Source organism: Pavona decussata, unplaced genomic scaffold (assembly GCF_977016875.1).
Source record: "Pavona decussata unplaced genomic scaffold, jaPavDecu1.1 SCAFFOLD_157, whole genome shotgun sequence".
NCBI classification, from domain to species: domain Eukaryota; kingdom Metazoa; phylum Cnidaria; class Anthozoa; order Scleractinia; family Agariciidae; genus Pavona; species Pavona decussata.
Window position 1 is genome coordinate 312 of NW_028145569.1, and position 19,689 is coordinate 20,000.

General features: G+C 40.1%; 3 protein-coding genes and 1 long non-coding RNA gene across 4 annotated transcripts in view; all 4 read left to right on the forward strand.

Moving 5' to 3' along the window:
- Positions 1 to 902: 902 nt before the first annotated feature.
- Positions 903 to 4,067, forward strand: LOC146465022 (tetratricopeptide repeat protein 28-like; the record flags this gene model as incomplete). Its single annotated transcript, XM_085128997.1, has 2 exons — positions 903 to 3,377; positions 3,768 to 4,067. A coding segment is annotated over one exon (2,463 nt), but the record flags the coding sequence as incomplete, so codon positions are not given.
- A 16-nt stretch (positions 4,068 to 4,083) lies between these two features.
- The window catches only part of LOC146465023 (uncharacterized), a 51,686-nt gene continuing 36,080 nt past the window's right edge, over positions 4,084 to 19,689 (forward strand). Inside the window, exon 1 of the long non-coding RNA XR_014868360.1 lies at positions 4,084 to 4,493. This is a non-coding gene — a long non-coding RNA (uncharacterized LOC146465023). The remainder of the gene's footprint in view (positions 4,494 to 19,689) is intronic.
- Positions 9,273 to 14,294, forward strand: LOC146465024 (retinol dehydrogenase 8-like). Its single transcript, XM_085128926.1, has 3 exons — positions 9,273 to 9,542; positions 12,227 to 12,500; positions 13,955 to 14,294. Exons 1-3 carry the CDS (start codon positions 9,464 to 9,466, stop codon positions 14,292 to 14,294), a joined length of 693 nt encoding a protein of 230 aa, XP_084985052.1. The 5' UTR covers positions 9,273 to 9,463.
- LOC146465025 (retinol dehydrogenase 8-like) overlaps positions 18,474 to 19,689 on the forward strand; it is a 9,002-nt gene continuing 7,786 nt past the window's right edge. Inside the window, exon 1 of the mRNA XM_085128952.1 lies at positions 18,474 to 19,032. Within this exon, the coding sequence (XP_084985078.1) occupies positions 18,633 to 19,032 (400 nt within the window). The 5' untranslated portion in view covers positions 18,474 to 18,632. The remainder of the gene's footprint in view (positions 19,033 to 19,689) is intronic.

Genomic DNA, 19,689 nt, shown 5'->3' on the forward strand with positions numbered 1-19,689 from the left:
GTTACAGCTAAGAACGTAAAAAGTTAATGTTTTTTTTTTGTACCACTCGGACCTGTATCCGTCTCCACGAAGTATTTCTATTGTGGTTAACAATAGTTTCTTTACTATCTGAAACAAAACAACAACAACAAACAAACAAACCAAAAAACAGCGTGTATTGCGAAATGAAGCCAAATTTAATGAAATCTAGGCTATACAATGATGGCTTGTTGAAACAAAACAGTCTCTACATTAAATTCCGTCGCTGTGCCCCTCCGCCCAGAGTAAAACAGATTTCAAAATAATTAAAATATTTACCCGTCATCATAAAGTGGTAATTTGTCTCAAGGAGTGAAATGTTCGCCTTGTTTAACTTAAACAGAAGAATATATAATAAGAGGTGGTTAAAGGAAAATATAAAAGAAACAACGCAAACTTGCAATGCAGTTACTTGAAACATAATTCCCCACCTCAGAAAAGATCTCCTTATTAACCGCTGATAAAACTTGGTCCCACCTTTAAAATTGGAAAATTTTAGTGTGTCATTGTCTATATTTTGTTTGTTTTCATTTAAGAACTGCTTTTCTCTATTGACATAATACCCGCCTTGTATTGTTGATGTATGACGGCAGTGATGATGATCATGAGGATGATGATCATGGTGATGATGATGATGATGATGATGATGATGATGAAGGCAATTAAGATTATTAAAATTCTTTGTAAAAGTGTACTAGTTTCTTCCAGTCGAAAATCAATTAAAAAGATTCAAAATAAATTACGCTGTGTAACATTTGACAGTTAGGAACCAATTTCAACTGCAACTTTAACGCCCATGATCAGCAAGCAACTTTTCCGATTTCCATTTATTCCACTAGTTGAATCAAATTGTTTCAAAAAACAGTTACGTTTATGTCCGGCAGGTAAAAGGCAGAGATGCAAACGACAGCTGTAGAAAAGGTTGGACCTCTGGTAATAACATCCCCAGAAATCTCCAAGCAACACTGCAATACTATGAACGTAAACTTAAAATTGCAAAGGAAACGGGAGACAAATTACTAGAAGAGAAGATTTGTTGTCATCTTGGGAATGTTTATTACAATCATGGGGATTTAAAAAAAGCCACACACTATCACGAACGTTGCCTAGAAATCGCAAGAAAAGTTGGAGACGTCTCACTTGAAGGGAAGGCGTATGGTAATCTAGGCAGCGCTTATTATGGACTCGGGGATTTCAAAAAAGCCATTGACTACCATGACCTTTGCCTAGAAATCGCAAGAAAAGTGGGTGACGTCTCACTTGAAGGAAAGGCGTATGGTAATCTAGGCAACGCTTATCTGGGACTCGGAGATTTCAAAAAAGCCATTCACTACCATGACCTTTGCCTAGAATTCGCAAGAAAAGTGGGAGACGTCTCACTTGAAGGAAAGGCGTATGGTAATCTAGGCAACGCTTATCATAGACTCGGGGATTTCAAAAAAGCGATTCACTACCATGACCTTTGTCTAGAAATCGCAAGAAAACTGGGTGACGTCTCAAGGGAAGGAGCGGCGTATGGTAATCTAGGCACCGATTATCAGGGACTCAGAGATTTCCAAAAAACCATACACTACCATGAACGTTGCCTAGAAATCGCAAGAAAAGTGGGAGACGTCTCAGGGGAAGGAGCGGCGTATGGTAATCTAGGCAGCGATTATCAGGGACTCGGAGATTTCAAAAAAGCCATACACTACCATGAACGTTGCCTAGAAATCGCAAGAAAAGTGGGTGACGTCTCAAATGAAGGAACGGCGTATTGTGGTCTAGGCATTAGTTATGGTGAACTCGGAGATTTCCAAAAAGCCATACACTACCATGAACGTAGCCTAGAAATCGCAAAAATAATGGGAGACAAAGTCTTAATTGGCAAAGAGTTAAGTAACCTTGGAGTTGCCTTTCACTCAATTGGTTCTTTATGCCAAGCTGTAGAATGTCATCTACGCAGTGTAAAGACGTTCAATGATGTAAGGCGCGATCTTGCGTTTAATGATGACTGGAAGGTGAGCTTGCGCCATTTGCACCAAAACGTATATGCTAATTTATGGGGTTTGTTTTTATTGCAAGGCGAAGTTGTGAAGGCTCTTTTAGCTGCTGAGGAGGGACGCGCACAGGCTCTGAATGATCTCATGGAGTTCAAGTATGCATCCAAAAACACCCGAGCCGAATCTTGTACAGAAATAAAAACTATAACTGACATTTGCAGTTATCTTCCTTCCAATACAGTTTTCATTGCCCTCTGGAACCAAAAAGTAGTATTTTGGGTTTTACAGAGAGGAAAGGATGTACAACTAAGAGGAAAACAGATACCCGATGGCCAAGTTGATGCCGTGGATTTCTTGGATACCACACTGAAGAAAATTCGTGGAAGAGCTTTTGTCAAATGTGAGGATCGTTCACTGGACATGGCAAAAGGTGAGAATCTTTCAAATGCGAGATCCCCTCCCGGGAAGAAGAAAAATGAATCCTCCAGTTCCCGGAATAGTGCCTTAAGTTTACTATATGAGACCATCGTGAGTCCTATACAAGATTTGTTACTTGAAAAGGAAGTAATATTCGTTCCCGAGGGCCCATTGTGTTTGGCTCCTTTCGCTGCATTCATGGACTCAGATTCCAAGTACCTCTGCGAATCTTTCAGAATGCGCGTGATTCCATCGCTGACGAGTTTGAAATTGATAGCAGATTGTCCCGTTGATTACCACAAGAACAGTGGGGCGCTGATCGTGGGTGATCCTTGGATCGAAAAGGTTACTTTTGAGGGGACAAAGTGGCCGCAGCTACCATTCGCACGAAAAGAAGCGCAGATGATTGGGCGAATACTTCACACTACGCCGCTAATTGGAGAGCTTGCAACGAAGAATGAAGTATTAAAACGACTGTCCTCGGTTGCTTTGGTGCACATTGCAGCACATGGGCGAATGGAAACAGGGGAAATTCTCTTGGCACCAAATCCTTCACCGGTATCAGGGACTCCTATCGAGGAAGACTTCCTTTTAACAATGAAAGATATACTAAATGTTCATATGCGAGCGAGGTTGGTTGTGCTGAGTTGCTGTCATAGTGCCCGTGGAGAGATTAAGGCTGAGGGTGTGGTTGGCATCGCACGGGCATTTTTGGGTGCTGGTGCTCGCTCTGTTCTGGTATCATTGTGGGCGATTGATGACGAGGCTACTATGGAGTTCATGAAAACATTCTATCAGCACTTAATGACAGGTAAAAGTGCCAGTGCAGCTCTGAACCAAGCCATGAAATCCATGAGAGAATCTGACGAGTTTAGTGCAGCAGATTACTGGGCTCCCTTTGTACTCATTGGTGATGACGTCACACTAGAATTGGGCGGAGAAGAGTAGCTGATTTGCTCTGTGAGTAGATTGATCAAGGTTTGAAATAAAAGAATTTACTCGCTCTCATTAGAGTTATTGCAGCTAATTTCCTTTAACATTAAAAAAAAAACAAAACAGATGAGAGATCCCTTCCCCGTTATATGTTTTAAAGGTTTTGAAGTTGTTTTAGGAACTATGTTCTTCCTTTACAGGGGCCAAAAAAAAAAGAAGGAAAAAGAAAAAAGGAAAACACAAAAACTTAGAAAAAAAAAAAAAAAAACTCGGTCACTACAACACTATCGTGCATAATTATTTCAGACATTTGTTGTTGTCCATAATATTTACTTGAGATTTACAATAATATATATGTATATTTTTACATTTGTTGTTGTTACTAAAGTTTGCCTTCCTGATGTTTTTGCTTTATAGCTGCTGAACGCAAATATGTGATAAATGAAGAAAAGACCACAGGACCAGTTGTGACGGCTTACACGATAAAGAAATCGTCATGAGAAGAAAACAATGCCAAGAAACTCGCGCAAGGGACTGTAAATAGCTTGTTAATTTTGAGTATGATGTGATTTTGATTATTTAAATAGTGGAGAGATTTTTTTCATTTTATTAGAATTGTTTTTAGATAGGGAACACCGTGGACTCTCTATAAAATTGCGAATTATTTACTTGACCAAATTGTGTTAGCATTTTTTGCCGAGAAAAGTTTGTGCTGAAATGAATGAACTACAGGGACCGCGGAGGGGGAGGGGCTGGTTTATATTAAGGTTTTCTCCGACAAACCCGACAATTTCTGACAGTTTTTCGTTAGTTTTGCTGCTGGACGGAGGACTATATTTCAACCGTGAAATAATGGAATTTCAGCCGTTCGTTCTGTTTTCTTTCGTTCTTGGATCGATGTTTCACGAAGATAAAGTTTCATCACTGGATAATTAAGTTCCAGGGAGGTTTTGCACAAAGGCATTTATTCATGAAAGCTACTTATCGCCTTTACGCGTAACTATTTGAAACGGATAATTATGTACAGCTACGGTCATCCTGGATCATTCAGTCCCGCTGTCATAACGAACAAAGAAACACATACTATTCACGGAAACACGAACAACGAAACTGGATCTTCACAAGCTGCTGGCTTGGTCAAATGTAATTAAAGCCAGACTGAAGCATTGAATCCTTTCTTCAAAAGAGAAGAAAACATATTTTAGCTGATACCATTAAAAGTTTACATGAGTGTTGACAGTTTTTTATGCATTTCTAGCCATTTCAGAAGACCTAAGTTTAAAATTTTCCTGGGGGAGCATGTCCCAGGAACCCCCTAGTTGTCTCTTGCTAACACGTTCGCTTTAGCCCCACTCCAAAATCCGCTCTGCGGGCCCTCTCTTAAAGGTAAGAATTACTGTTTCGTGGTGCAATTGAAACATGGTTTCTCTGTATTGTTTTAAATAACCTAGGAGTGCTGGAAATCGCTTAAGAATAGTAAAGATAGTTTAGGGCTTAGAAAGTTTCAATCACACTGTTTATTTAGAAATTGGTTCTGCGTAAAATTGAATTGTTTTTATGCCTGAGCTCCGATTTGTTTTTAGATTTTTAAAGCGGTGAAATTACGATTACAAGTGGAGCGACGAATTAAGATTTATAAGACTGCAGCTGATGGTGAAATTTTTTTCAATAGCTGGCGCTCCTTTAGGTGCGTAATGTTAGTAGGTACTAACTAGCTGCTGGTTACCTATTTCCCCCCCCCCCCCCCCCCCGCCCCGTGATTGTCGAGGTCGCAGGCTTTAATCGAACTGCCGCCATTTGCTTGTAATGACGAGCGCAACCTGGGGAGAGCGCAACAACTACCAAGATGGCGGCAGTTCGATCGAAACGTACGATCTCAGCAATAACATGAGAAAAATGGTGACTGTGAAAGGTCTATTAATCGATTTTCCATGACTATATTTCGAGCTTGTTCAATGTCTTCTCTAAAGGTATATAGATTTTCAATGTAGCTTCATAATCACAAAAAAAAATTAATCCCTATAGAGGAACATTATTTATTTATTTATTTTACTAATTCGCCCTGCGGCAGGTAGGCATACAATAGAACCGTAGGTCCCCTGCTGGGTAAACCCACTACCTAACCATTCCCCTAAAAAGGCGACAACCCATTCCCTGGAACCCCAATAAAAAATAAGAACGAAAAAAAAAAAGAAAAAAATATATGTATTGGCACGGCGGTACTTCGGACAAACTAACTAAAAGAACGAATGCCATCATGATTGAACACTGAACTTAGTCTATACACATTCGACACAGAAGTGAACTACATGTACAGGTAGATACAAAGGGAGGGATACAAGCGACGCGAGGGATGTACGCGAACACACGCGAAAATTGCATCACCGTATCTTCTCGTGGGAGGCAATTTTCGAGCTTCCTTGTTCTCTCTATCCATAATAAAAACAAGACTGAGACTACTCGTATCGTAAACAGCATCTGGACAAGATAAATGGTTATCGGGAGATACAAGAATCAGTCCGGGGGTGCCTATTGGGTTTTTAGGTGGGTTTGTACGACTGGGATTCTGTTCCCCTTTCCCTGTACCATTCTAGAACAGACATCAGAAATCGTTACCCAATTGCTCCCAGGAACCCGTTCAAGACTTACTTTTTCTCAATATTATAACATATTCTAGACCAACGTTATCAAATTTATACCCTATTCCAGACTCCCATATACTGTACAGGCATGGGCCGCTGTGAAGGGTACGTTTTTTTAAACCGTTTAACTGTTTCAAAGACATACCCTTCACAGCGGCCCATGCCTGTACAGTATACATATGGGAATATCCCCCCTCACCCGGGGGATTTAGGCCCCTGGTGAATGCCGACATTTGACAGGATGACCTTGAAGCGATGTGCAACTATAACATAGCTCTGTACAGAAAGACAACTCACCTGCAACAATTCGACATTCCTTCGCGCCGCATCGTCTAGAATGGCAGGTTGTGATGGGCGCAAGTGAGATGCGGTGTTTAGATGGAAGGTCTGCAAAGAACAAAGTAGTATAGTACAATTAAGGACGTATTAAAATATTTGGGACTGTTCCGGAATAAAAATATCGTATTTATACGGTGCCTGCTGGACCCTGCTTCTCGGAGAGCAGGGATGGCACAGTGGTGAGAGCACTCGCCTCCTACCATTGTGGCCCGGGTTCGATTCCCGGACTCGGTAACATATGTGGGTTAAGTTTGTTGTTGGTTCTCCTTTTTGCTCCGAGAGGTTTTTCTCCGAGTACTCCGGTTTTCAAGTCTCCTAAAAAATTAACATTTCTAAATTCCAATTTGATCTGAAAAGTGTCCTAAATTAGTGCTGTGCGCTAAATACATTGAAATACTTAAATAAAATGACTTTTTAACCATCCCCCTCTCCCTGGGCGCTTATTTAATTTTAGGTTTATGAGGGTGGGCGCTTATAACTTTCCCAACATTTTCAGCAAGCGGGGACATTTTAGAGAACAATTAAAAAAAGGATACCAAGTTCATTTCGCTTCAATAAGACAAAACAAAGTTCAAAGACTAACATAAACAAGCCATAAACAATACATAAGTTCATTGACACTAGAATTCACCTGTCCATTTCCAAGCGGAATAAGAACTTCCGCATCTGTAGTAAGGGGTCCGTGGTTGACTATTTATGATCCACTTAAAGACATGATTGTGTGAAAAATAAATAAAAACAGAAACGAATGAACAGTTTAAGGGGGCAATTCACCTAAACGCCATTTTTCCGCCACTTGACACGGCTTTAATGGAAATATCTCATTCACGTTTCAAGCAATCCAAAAACCCCATCATTATCCAGTGAATCTGTGTTGTGGGGTATTTTGTAAATTTTTTGGTGATTTTTGGGTATATTTGGGAGAAGTAGTTTTTTTAGAAGGATTGGTGAAATTAAGAGAAATAAGAAATATTGAAGATTTAGTAAAGTTTTAAAATTAGAATTTGTAGTTAATAATTAATAGACGGATACCAAGTTAGTCCACTAGCAACCTGGGGTGCTCTTGCGTGGGTATCAACTGTCTGTTGGTGTTCCAAAAATCATTTTCTTTCCTCTATCCCTTCTTAAAACCTCTTTAAATTTCATTCAAATTTAGGTAAATTGCCCCCTTAATAGACCCTTCTCCAAAATGGCGGCCGAAAATTCAAATGAGTTGAAATTAAAAAAAGTATACCAGCACTAGAAAGAGCACTATTACATTAGTAACCCTGCAAAGTTTCAGCGTATCAGGTGTAATATCAGCTGAGAAAATGTAGGCTAAAAAAATGAAAAATTTACAGACGTTTGCAAATGTCTGTAAATTTGTCAAATTTCATCTTACATTTCCTAAGCTGACATAACACCTAATACGCTGAAACTTTGCAAGGTTAGCAAAGTAAAGGTGACATTCCCAGTGCTGGTATCAGTTTTCCATTCAGTTCAATTTTAACTCATTCAAATCTGTTTGCTGCCATTTTGAAGAAGGGTCTTTTGTATTTGTTCCATGCAAGCCCATTATTAACGAGGACCCAACCGATACCTAGCATCTAAGAATTTTAGGGGGACCCACGGAAAGCATTTAAGATAACGCTCCAAATATTGTTTTCTGTTTTCCAAGGTCAATGTCCTGCCATAGAGGTGATGTTTGTGCCGCTAACGAAGTTCGATCTGTTTGCATTCTTGGCCTGAATTTTCAGTTTAAGGATGGTGCCTACTTTTATTACTGCGCATACGTTCTGCGCATCTCGAGATACTCGGGGGGGGGGGGGGGGAGGGGTTCCTATACGTGGTGCCTACTAATACAGGAATATTTTTGCACGGTTTAAAACTATGCGGAGAAAGCAGAACTTAGCAAGTGCTCTTGGATTCCAAAATGAAAAATGGCAATAATGGGGTTGACAGGACTGTGCGACTCTCATGTGCGTGTTTAGCCTAAATAAAAGTTTTGCAGACGCACTGAAATGAGCCACACCAAGCCTAAACTAAATGCCGCAAACGGCATAAGAACGACAATCGCTAAACAGAAACAACAAGAGGTCAAAATGACCTTTGAGATCAATTACGACACATGCGACAGTTAAACACATGGCTTTGTTCAGTGTCTATCGCGCAAATCCTCCAAATCATAGATGGCATTTAATAAGAAGAAAATCTAGCGCTAAAAGAAAATTTGCAGGGAGCACTGCTCTTTTCATAGAGAAAAGGGTGTTCTCTGAAAGACATACCCGTGAGGGCAAAACTTTTATTTAGGCTAAACACGCACATGAGAGTCGCGCAGGTCTGTCAACCCATTATTGCCATGTTGATTGTTAACAGACAGGCCCCGTTTCATATCTTAAACTGGCTTTGTTTATCTTGTGAGGTTTACACAATGGCCGTTTTTATACTAGAGGACGCATTATCCGTCTGGACGAACTTGGGCAAATATTTGCTGTTCGTCTGGTTATGCGTCTCTAGTATAAAGACGGGCACAAGACGCATTATCCGTCTGGACGACCTATTTCTCGTTGTGCGTCGTTCAAAACGAACAACAAGATAATCCACCCAGACGGATAATGCGTCTTGTGCCCGTCTTTAAAGTAGAGACGAATAACCAGGCTCCAGTTGTTCAAAGGCCGGATAACTTTATCCTGTGGATAAGTCACTATCCGACTTGCGACAACACTCAGTACAAAAAGCGGCTTTTTCCAATTTATTTCATTCAAGCTCGCACATTAGTTACACTCAGTCTTTGTTCGCCTTCGCGATGTAGTCATGACATCTCTGATTATCAGCAGCCAATCTCGTAACGAACCTGTGAAAAGATGATTGACAGGATCTTGATGTGGACCACGCCCACTTTTCCCTTATTTCTTACCATGCAATCGTGACTCGGCTTTATTTGTCATTGAGGCCACTTCTCAAAACATGTCTCCTAAAATCGTGTTGATCTCCGGTTGCTCTAGCGGCATCGGGCTCGCTACTGCTGTGCTTCTCGCTAAAGATGCTGAGAAACGCTTCAAGGTTTACGCCACCATGAGAAATCCGGCAAAGAATGGGCAACTGGAGGAAGAAGGAAAGTAATATCTTGGAGATACATTGATTATCAAGCAGATGGATGTGAGCAGTGATGAGTCAGTCAAAAACGCAGTGCAGGAAGTGCTTGATACTGAAGGAAAAATTGATATATTGTGTGAGTACATAGTATTTTTTGGGAATAATTTTATCCCCCATGTATCGGCATCTCGATCATTCCATGAAATCAATTTGTCCCTTCTTCTTGTCTCCTAGCATGTTGATTAGATTAAATGTCTTGTTTTCCTACAAGTTGCTAGTGGATCTCTTGGTCGGTTACACAATGAACACTCAAACAATATCTTAACGATGACAGAACTATTTTTGGTACATTAACATAGTTATTATTGTACCAAAAGTTCATGCATCAATCACCAGAAAATTTAGTCTTTTTCATCACCAGACAAGACCGTACAGCTGGTTTCAACAAGCTACAGTGTCTATTAAATGATATATGTACTAATAGGTTTCTATTTATTTGTGAAGGAGAATAACACAAAAGAAACTTGGTCTCTCAATCACGGCAAAAACAATGAGTAAGTGTGAGATATCAGCTTCGTGTCAGAGGCGCTGAATTAATTAAGTAAGCATAATATCCGTTTGGGCCACACTGAGTGCACGATATTCGGTCATACTCCATTTCAATCTTCCACAATGCTACTTAAGCTTCAGGCAAAATAATATACTCTTGCCACACGTTTAATTTTTCCTAAGCTGATCTGTTCTCAAAATTCTGTATAATTCAGCGAATAAACCAATTAAACGACTAGGCAAATCACACTCTTAAAGGGAGGGGTTCACGGTTCTCCGCATGTCAATGCATCAGAATACTTTTTTGCCTTCGCTCGCTATGACCCAAGCCTGTTTAATTTAATTCGTTGTTTATGAATTATTCGGAAGGGGATAGGTAACTCAGGTGGTAATTTTTTTCATATGATTGCGTTAGTTCGCATGCAAAAAACTGTAAACACATCAACCGTTGAATAAATGCTACGGGTCAACGCTAAATTCAAGTTTATTTTTGTTTCTCTGTTCTCTGAATGCTCATTACAATTCAAATCGGTTATTCTTAGTCAATCTTACCTTGCTTAAGCTGTTAAACAGAGTCGCATTGATCTTTCCTGGGCAAATTTTCCTCCTCGTTCAGACTTATTTACTTTCCTTAGTTTAAAATCTGATCTTTCTTGACATTTGTAGAACGTAGATCTAGGACACGAGCATTTATTTTGACATACAAAGCGAACACAATAGTTGGTGGCTGTTTAACGCTTTTATTTTAATCACTCGCATTAAGATACATTGTGGAATGTTATCGGACAGGACGAGCATAAAATATCGCTGGCGTAGGTCTAGGCAGAGGCTAAGAACTCTCACAGAGTCCCCGACATTTGCAATTAATGATTTGCAAGTTAGCCAGGTCACTACTGCAAAATCACTTGGAGTGACCATCGATGACAGACTTGATTGGAGTGGCCATATCGAGAAAGTAACAAAGAAAGTCGCTTCTGGTATTGGCGCCATAAAACGAATAAGGCACCTTGTCCCTCAGGCGACCTGACAACTAATATATCAAGCTTTAATACAGCCACACTTTGATTATTGCAACATTGTTTGGGGAAACTGTGGGATAACCTTACGGAATAAGGTTCAAAAGCTACGAAACAGAGCAGCCCGTGTTTTGACCTACTCAAGCTATGACGTAGATGCCGGTCACCTTTTCAAACTCCTAGGGTGGAAAAACCTAGCTTGCCAGCAACAATTTCAAAGAGCTACGATGGTTGACAGGTCTCTGCACGGGTTGGCTCCAAACTACCTTAGTTCTAAATGGCAAGAAGTTGCATATAACCTAAGGGACTCTGAAAATAAACTCAACGTTCCATTACCGCGCACAAACTGTTACAAAAACAGCTTCAGCCATAGTGGCGCCATTCTCTGGAACAGTCTTCTTTGTAACTTAAGGGAAGCAGAGTCCCTTGGGCAATTTAAACGATTACTCAAAGAACTGTAAGGCACGGCATTCGTGGAAAGCAGCTTTTTCATTGAAATATTTTTATTATATTAGTATTAGGCATTTTTAAAGCTGACGAATTTTGTACCGTGGATAAATAAAGATTATCATATCATATCATATCATATCATATCATATCATATCATATCATATCATATCATATCATATCATATCATATCATATCATATCATATCATATCATATCATATCATATCTTATCATATCAAGGCCATTCATTCGGAATTCATTATTAAAAACCAACACCTCACACCTCCTTGAAATACTGCACTGAAAAGCGTTCATTGTAAAATGGTGACACGATGATACACCACGATTTGAGTGATCTTGGATCAGTGATCCTGATCTGGATCATCCCAAGGGAGCGTACCCATCGATAAAGAACTGACTTTATCCAATGTCAGCCTAATAGTCTGGAGACTATTAGTTCTTTATTTACCTAATTAAAACTAACATATAATGCCCTCGGAGCTTCGTTTGTCGGGTAAATATTTGTTTTAAGAACATCATTTCTTCTCGTTTTAACTATTATCCAAAATTAGCACCAAAATTAATGCTATTCAGAACTCGGATTGCTAGTAATCTGCCTTGCTTAAACCGTCAGACAGGTACACTACAGGCCAACAATCGGTGCAGTCATAACAGAATATTTTGTGTGCTGTATTGACTTAATATGGAAGAACGACTGAATGGTCGTATAGTGACGAAATGAATGAAAGAACGAACGAAACAGAGGAGGGATGGAGGAATGATTGTAAGTTTACTTTCATCCAACAGTTAACAATGCTGGGATCGGGGTATTTTCTGTATTGGAATGCACACCTATCAACATGGCAAAGGACATGTTCGAAGTGAACTACTTTGGCGCCCTGAGGCTTATTCAAGCTGTGTTGCCAGGTATGAAAGCAAAGCAAAGTGGTCATATCATCAACAACAGCAGCCATCTTGGGATTGTTGGAACACCTTTCAATGCACTGTATTGCTCAACGAAGTTCGCGTTGGAGGGACTCACTGAAGCTATAGCTCCAACATTGCTGCATTTTAATATCAGGTAATGGTCATTTTTCTTACTTGTAAACTGGGAAAAAAGACCCAAGCAGTTATTTACGCAACTTAAGCTGTTGCAAAAAGAAAGCCTGAAGAACATTTTCAGGCTTGAACGGGATTCAAACCCATGACCTCTGCGATGCCGGTGCAGTGCTCTACCAATTAAGCTATCAAGTCAACTAGGAGCTGGTCATAGTGTGAGTTCGTAAAATACCCGTAAAGAATGCTGTTTTAAATTAGCGTGCTGTGAAGGGTTTAATATTTTAGTCTGCGCATTAAACCCTTAAGTGTAGTACGTTTCTGTTGTGAAAATAAAAAAAAAAACGCAAAAAAGAAAAGAAAGAAAAGAAACATAAATCAATAAATGTATCGTTTGGGTCAAGGATTGAAGTATATATTGAATGCACGTTGTAGTACAAATTGAGGACAGTGCAAATCACAAAAAAAGTAGAACAGACCCAACGTAACACGTTTAATATCCCCGACAAAGCTGGGAAGCTGACCATTTAGCTCAATTTACAAGCGTAATTGAAGAATTGAAGAGGGTATTGAAGTTGTCTCTAGTGAGAGAAAGGACGTGGTTATGGTTATGTATTTATATACCGCATGCGCATTTCACATGGTCTCATGGTGGTTTACAATTCTAGCTTCTGTAGCTTGAGGTCCGACATCAACATGTGAAGCAACCGCTGGCAGCCGCTATCAGTCCTTATTTGGATCTCAACTCCCCCCCCCCCCCGCCTCCCCCCAACCCACGCATCAATGAGAACGACAGATGAAATCACAGATAGAGATAGACCACCACACCGGGGACTACGTCCCCTACTCTTTTCAAACAGTGCGCGGGTTTTTTTTATGTCCCACAGATTATTAGGAACAAGTGTTGTGAGACGGGACCTACGGTTAATCGTCCTCATCCGTACGGACTTTAGAAAGTGTAACCGTTTGCGGATGACTTTACAAAGGCAGCGCTTTTTACTCAGTTATTTAAAGACCCTGAGTGTTGTTCCGGCCGGGGTATTAACCCGCAACCTTCCGCACTATAGTCTAGTGCTCAACCAACTAAGCTAACCTGCTCGAGGTTGAAAATGGGCCCCCTGAATTTCAAGTGCGCGCCGATGAACATCCGCTGCGCTGTCTTCCTGGTGCTATTTATTTAGCTGTACAAGGTCTCCCTAACTATTTACTAAGGGAATAAATTACGATGCAAAATGACAGCTTTGAACGTTAAAAAAATTCTCTTATTTCCAATTGCCTATGACCAACAGGCCACGCTGTTTCGCTTGCGCTATTTACATATTATGCTGTACAAGGTCACTTTAAGTTTAGAAATAAACGACAATTTAGATGACTTTTACTTACTTTTATTTCCATTTGCCAGTTTTTAAATTTCTCACGAAATCGATTTAAATTTGAGCGTTTAATTCACCAGGGTGATAGTTTTTCTTTGCTATGTAGGTGTACATTGGTCGAGGAAGGCCCAGTGGAGACAGCTGCGATGGAAAATTCCAGAAACTGGGCTGGAAATTTTGATATGTTAGCCGCTGACCAAAAGACCCAAGAACTGTTTGGACGGTTTGCCGACAGGATGCAGCAGCGTTTCCTCAACACAATGCAAACTTCAAACGAGATCGCAGAAATTGTGAAAGGCGTTATACTTAGTGAGAAACCTAATCTACGCTATCAGACGAATGAGAAGTATAGCCCGCAAGAAGTGAAGGCAAAACTTACTGATCCAACTGGAAATTCTTTGGTGGAAATGGTGAAAAAGGCTTTCCTCGATGAAGAAGAAATTTAAGAGAAGAAGACACGCTTTGAATAAATGTGTTCAAGTTGAACCTGCGATAACAGATTCGTTTCTTTTTTAAAGTATGGAAACGAGTCGAAAGATCAATACAATGTACAAACGATCCATTTGCCTATGAGTATGGTTATACCAATGTCAATGACTGACTTTACTTTGAGTATATAACTTTGACTATGTCTATGACTGTGACTATGGTTATGACTACATTACTATGATTATGGTTATGCCAATGCCACTATGATGACAGACTTTGACTATGTGACTATGACTGTTATGGTAATGCGTTATGCTAACGCTAATTACTATATAACTTTGACTATGACCATGACTACGATTATGATTATGCCAGTGACTATGACTATGACTTTGACCTTGACTTTGACTTATTATTACTATATGTAACTAATAAGAGGATCGATGGGGCAAAAACAATGCTTTATCAGCTGCATAGCTATTCACTGTTTCTCAAATTATGCATGGTGTCTATCGTAAGGTAATAAACCTTTTTGAGCCAACAGTGTTTTTCCCCCTCTGTATTTACCTGCTTCTGCTTCAACCAACGTATGTCTTTAGTGTGTGACCACTTCGTAAGCAAACGGTAGCCATTTCGGTATGTATGCTGGAGCAATCGAGTATTCCGATATAACTTCCAAATGAATAGCTATATGACAATGTGTAAAAATGTTCCTTTTGACGAACACCGTTTTTCTTGAATTGGGTGGCAACTCGATTTCCTCATAGTAACAGCAGTTGACTATAGAATAAAACAATATACAGTTCCGCACCTCTCCCTCTCTATCAATGAATCCCGTTCGGTAATCTTGTCTCCATTAGGACGTCAGATTTTTTAGTTCGCCTCCTCCTCCACCTTTCATATGATGTGAACTAATGGTTAAAACTGAGCAGTCAGTTTGTCTACCGTAAAAGGTGGTCTGCGATGAACAGAAGGACTATTATGCTGAGGAATGTAGGTGTGATAAACAAACTATTAATGGTATTTCTCAATTAGTTGTGTCAACTGAAAAAAAAAAGGTTTATTCTCGTGAATATCTGTTAATGGGTTAAATGTCACCTCTACATTTTCTTAATATTGAGAACAACTAAATTAATTTTGCTTTAAGAAGGGAAAATGTGTCGTTTTTAAAAGCTACAGGCAATTACAAGAGGACTTGCGACAACACTCAGTACAGAAAGCGTTTCTTTTTCCAATTTATTTCATTCAAGCTCGCATATTAGTTACACTCAGTCTTTCTTCGCCTTCCCGATCTAGTCATGACATCTTCTGGTGAGTTAGCAGCAGCCAATCGCGTAACGAATCTGTGAAAAAATGATTGACAGGATCTTGATGTGGACCACGCCCACTGTTTGCCTTATTTCTTACCATGCAATTGTGATTCGGCTTTATTTCTCGCTCAAAACATGTCTCCTAAAATAGTGTTGATCTCCGGTTGCTCTAGCGGCATCAGACTCGCTATTGGTTTATGAGAACACCCATCCTAAAGATGGACAATGGGAAATTTTTGTAGTCGTGTCAGATGTTAACACGTCACAGGAAAAATATTTTAAATTTCGTGAAAGCCTGACATACTTTGATGCAATTATATCTGATGACCATTTTGGCCAAATTTCGTTGAAATCTGGCAAATCTACATACCCTATTAATTCCTTTGAAGATGGGGAATTCGCTCAAAAGCAAAAGCCGTGTTTTCGGCCTTGAAACATTTTTCAGAGTTTTCGCACCTCATTAAAATACTTGTCAACGCGCTCACGCCGCCGGCCAATCAAACACAAAGAAGCATTCCCTGGGGAGTTCGGGGATTAAAAAAAAACAATCAAAATTCCCCGCGGGAAGCATTTAGTGTTACTGTAATATTATAAAGTGATTACTTTATGGGAAAAGTTAAGTCTGGTGCGAGAAAGCCACCGGCGAAACCAAAACAAAGAAGAAAACGGCAAATAGACGCAGAACATGAAATTGGCAGCCCCAGCGGAGTTGACACGAGACACGCACTTCTCACCGCTATCAGTACACGAGGCTGCGCGCTGACGTTCGCTGCTTCGGTCAACAACGGCGAAAGTGGCTGGATTGTCGCCGGCATCTTCGATTTCGGACTCCGATCGAACTGATGTTCGACTCTCCACATAAACAATAGCCTCCATTTGGCGCGAAAATATGCTCAGATATTTGTCCGCGGACATTATTTGTTCCGAGAAGCGAACAGTTTTCCGAGAGCGAAGCTCGAGGAAAACTGTAAGCTTCGAGGAGCAGATAATGTCCAAGGACAAATATCTGAGCATATTTTTAAGTCAAATGGAGGCTATTGTGTTTATTATCCTTCAAATATTTTTCGCGACATGTGGGAATCTCGCGGGAATCGACAGGATCTGCCATTCTGTCCTATGTCAATCACGTCAAAGTTTGTCAGTTGGCTTCCAAAATCTCCACGTCAGATTTCGCTTCAGGTCGAAAGCGTTTGTTCGGGGAAAAGGTAAAACATTTGAAAGGAAAGTAAACTTGTTTAATTCTGTGAAAGACAAAAGCAAGATACAAGTGGCGGATAAGGTTACAGGGAATCTAACTACCTCTCGAGAACAAGCTAAAGATCACTGAAAGCGAAAAACTGTAAAGTATCGCATTCCGTAAAAAGTGTAAACTGCCGTCAACGAAACAGCCGGAGCTTTGCCGTTCTCTTCTTTTATCTCGTGTTCAATTGGAGCAGCACTTTATATATCGAAAATACAATTGTGGCATTTGCTAGCCGAAAACGACCTGTGAAGAAATCGAAGCTGAACCTGCAGTCGAATACGATGCCACCGGTTGTTTTTGCTGGACTCCATCAGAGCGCTTTCTTTGCAACCTTGACATTGAATGGAGCCAGCAACGAAGTCGCTCACAATCACTGAGGATTTAACTTGTTGCTCGAGAGTAGGACAAGCTGCTTCTCTTCGTAGAGAATTTCGACATCTCGGGGCATCATGGCTGGTTTTTGTTTCGTGGACGAGATTTTATGTTCGCAAGCGATCTCGACCAGGTGAGCATTGATAGCATCATTTACCGGCTGGAACTCTGTCAGTAATAGTACTGAAATTTATGTTTTCGTTATTTAAATTCCTTATATCCAGGCCAGCACGAATTGCTCTCATTGAATTACAACGGTAATATTTGCCGTCATGTGAGCGAGCTTCGAGCTTATTAATTAAACTCGTTTAATAGCTTGTTGATGGCTTTTTAATTTTGCCAGACTGAAAGAAAACCATAAATACTCTTAAATGAGATGGGCTAAAACTTTTCGCCTTTCCGGCATATTTTTCAGTTTTACCACATTTTTAATTCAAGGACTGTTAAACAGAGTTCAAACCAAGAAAAAATGTCGCAAATACGAGCTTGAGTATTTCGATCAACATTTCGTTTACGAACAGCTTACCGTCAAAAACGTTTAGAGCGTATGTTGTTTTCTGGTACTGGTTTATTTATCTCTTCTTCTGTCACAAAAGCAAACCATTCCCCCATCTTGACATTCATTTTAATTGCAAACTTGACGCTCCTTGAAGTTTTTGAAATTGGGGAATATCACTTGGGGAATATCCTCGGATATTCCCCAGTTTGAGCTGGGGTATATTCGGTCACGTGAGGCGTTTAGACCAATCGCGCGCGAGCGAAAATATTTAATGGATTATAATATCCGATATCTCGTCCTCGAATTTCTCTGCTGCCGAGGCAGTTATTTTTATCCGGCCTGCCCCGATATCTTTCGACGAGGATGGGTTTGAAAGAAAATCTGACTGGTTGTACCAGAGACCCTTGTCGCTCTCCGCCAGCTGAAGTTTTTCGGCTTGGTCAAATGATTTTTCGACCTTCTTTGGCCCCGGTTTTTTCTTAACTTTCACCCAAGGCGACTTTTCTACTTTCGCTTTCTTTATAACAACCTTTTACGCAATGCTTGAGTCCAATTTCACAGTAAAATTTTACATACAACGCCGTTACATGCGATGAACACGGTGTAAACAAAAATATGCAAATTTGCCGGTGATTCGAGATCGCGGGTAAATTTTGCCGCGTAATATGTCAACACAGTCCCGCATAAATTCGATTATGACACCTTCACTCGCTCACCGCTTTTCCTACAAAACTTTGTTTTTCAGATAGCTCGCGTTCTTTTTAAGATTTGTAACTGCTGTTTTCACGAAACGTTGCATCTCTTTCTCGTTTCAACAATTATCTAGAAACAAATTCTCTGAGAAAAATTCGACGTTTTTTCCTTATAAGTAACCTTAAAGATTGGGGCTTTTCAGAGCGAGTATTTGCGCGTCGCTGATCATGAATAGTTAATGAATGTCACGGCATCCTGCCCATTGTGGCATAGAACCGGGAGGATCTTGACGTGGATCACGCCCACTGTTTTCCATATCTTACCATGCAATCGTGACTCAGCTTTATTTCTCATTGAGGCCACTGCTCGAAACATGTCACCTAAAATCGTGTTGATCTCCGGTTGTTCTAGCGGCATAGGACTCGCTACTGCTGTGCTTCTCGCTAAAGATGCTGAGAAACGCTTCAAGGTTTACGCCACCATGAGAAATCTGGCGAAGAAAGGACAACTGGAGGAAGAAGGAAAGGAATATCTTGGAGACACATTGATTATCAAGCAGATAGATGTGAGCAGTGATGAGTCAGTCAGCAAAGCTGTGCAAGAAGTGCTTGATACTGAAGGAAAAATTGACGTATTGTGTAAGTACATAGCATTATTAATTAACTTTATGCCCCATTGGCATCTCCACGCATTCCATGAATTCGTCCCTTCTCTTTGTCTCCTAGCATGTCGATTAGATTAAATGTCTTCTTGTCCTACGTGTTGCCAGTGGATCTCTTGGTCGGTTACACAATGAACACTCAAACAATATCTTAACAATGACGGAACAATTTCTTATACACTAACATAATTATTATTGTACCAAGGTTCATCATGAAATTTAGTCTTTTTTATCACCCGACAAGACTGCACAACTGGTTTTAACAAGCTACAGTATCTATTAAATGATATATGTTCTAATGGGTTTCTATTCATTTGTGAAAAAGAATAACAGGAAAGAAACTTTGTCTCTCAAAGACGGCAAAAACAATGAGTCAGTGTGAGATATGGATTCGTGTCACAGGTAATGAATTCATTAAGTAAACACAATGGCCACATTGTGGCACGATATTCTGTCGTGACTCCATGTCAATCTTCTACAATTCTATCTAAGCTTCACGTAAAATGACAAACCATGATATTAATTTTTGTTTCTCTCTTGCCATACGTTAAATTTTCTTAGTTTGATCTGTTTTCAAAATTCTTTATGATTCAGCGCGTAAACCAATAGCATGACCAAACATATTACACTTTTA

Bases quoted from the DNA above. Each gene is read 5' to 3' on its own strand.
- LOC146465024 (XM_085128926.1), top strand. From the start codon at position 9,464: ATGGATGTGAGCAGTGATGAGTCAGTCAAAAACGCAGTGCAGGAAGTG. The intron at 9,543-12,226 runs GTGAGTACATAG...TTCATCCAACAG, and splicing joins AGGAAAAATTGATATATTGT to TTAACAATGCTGGGATCGGG. The intron at 12,501-13,954 runs GTAATGGTCATT...TTTGCTATGTAG, and splicing joins TTGCTGCATTTTAATATCAG to GTGTACATTGGTCGAGGAAG.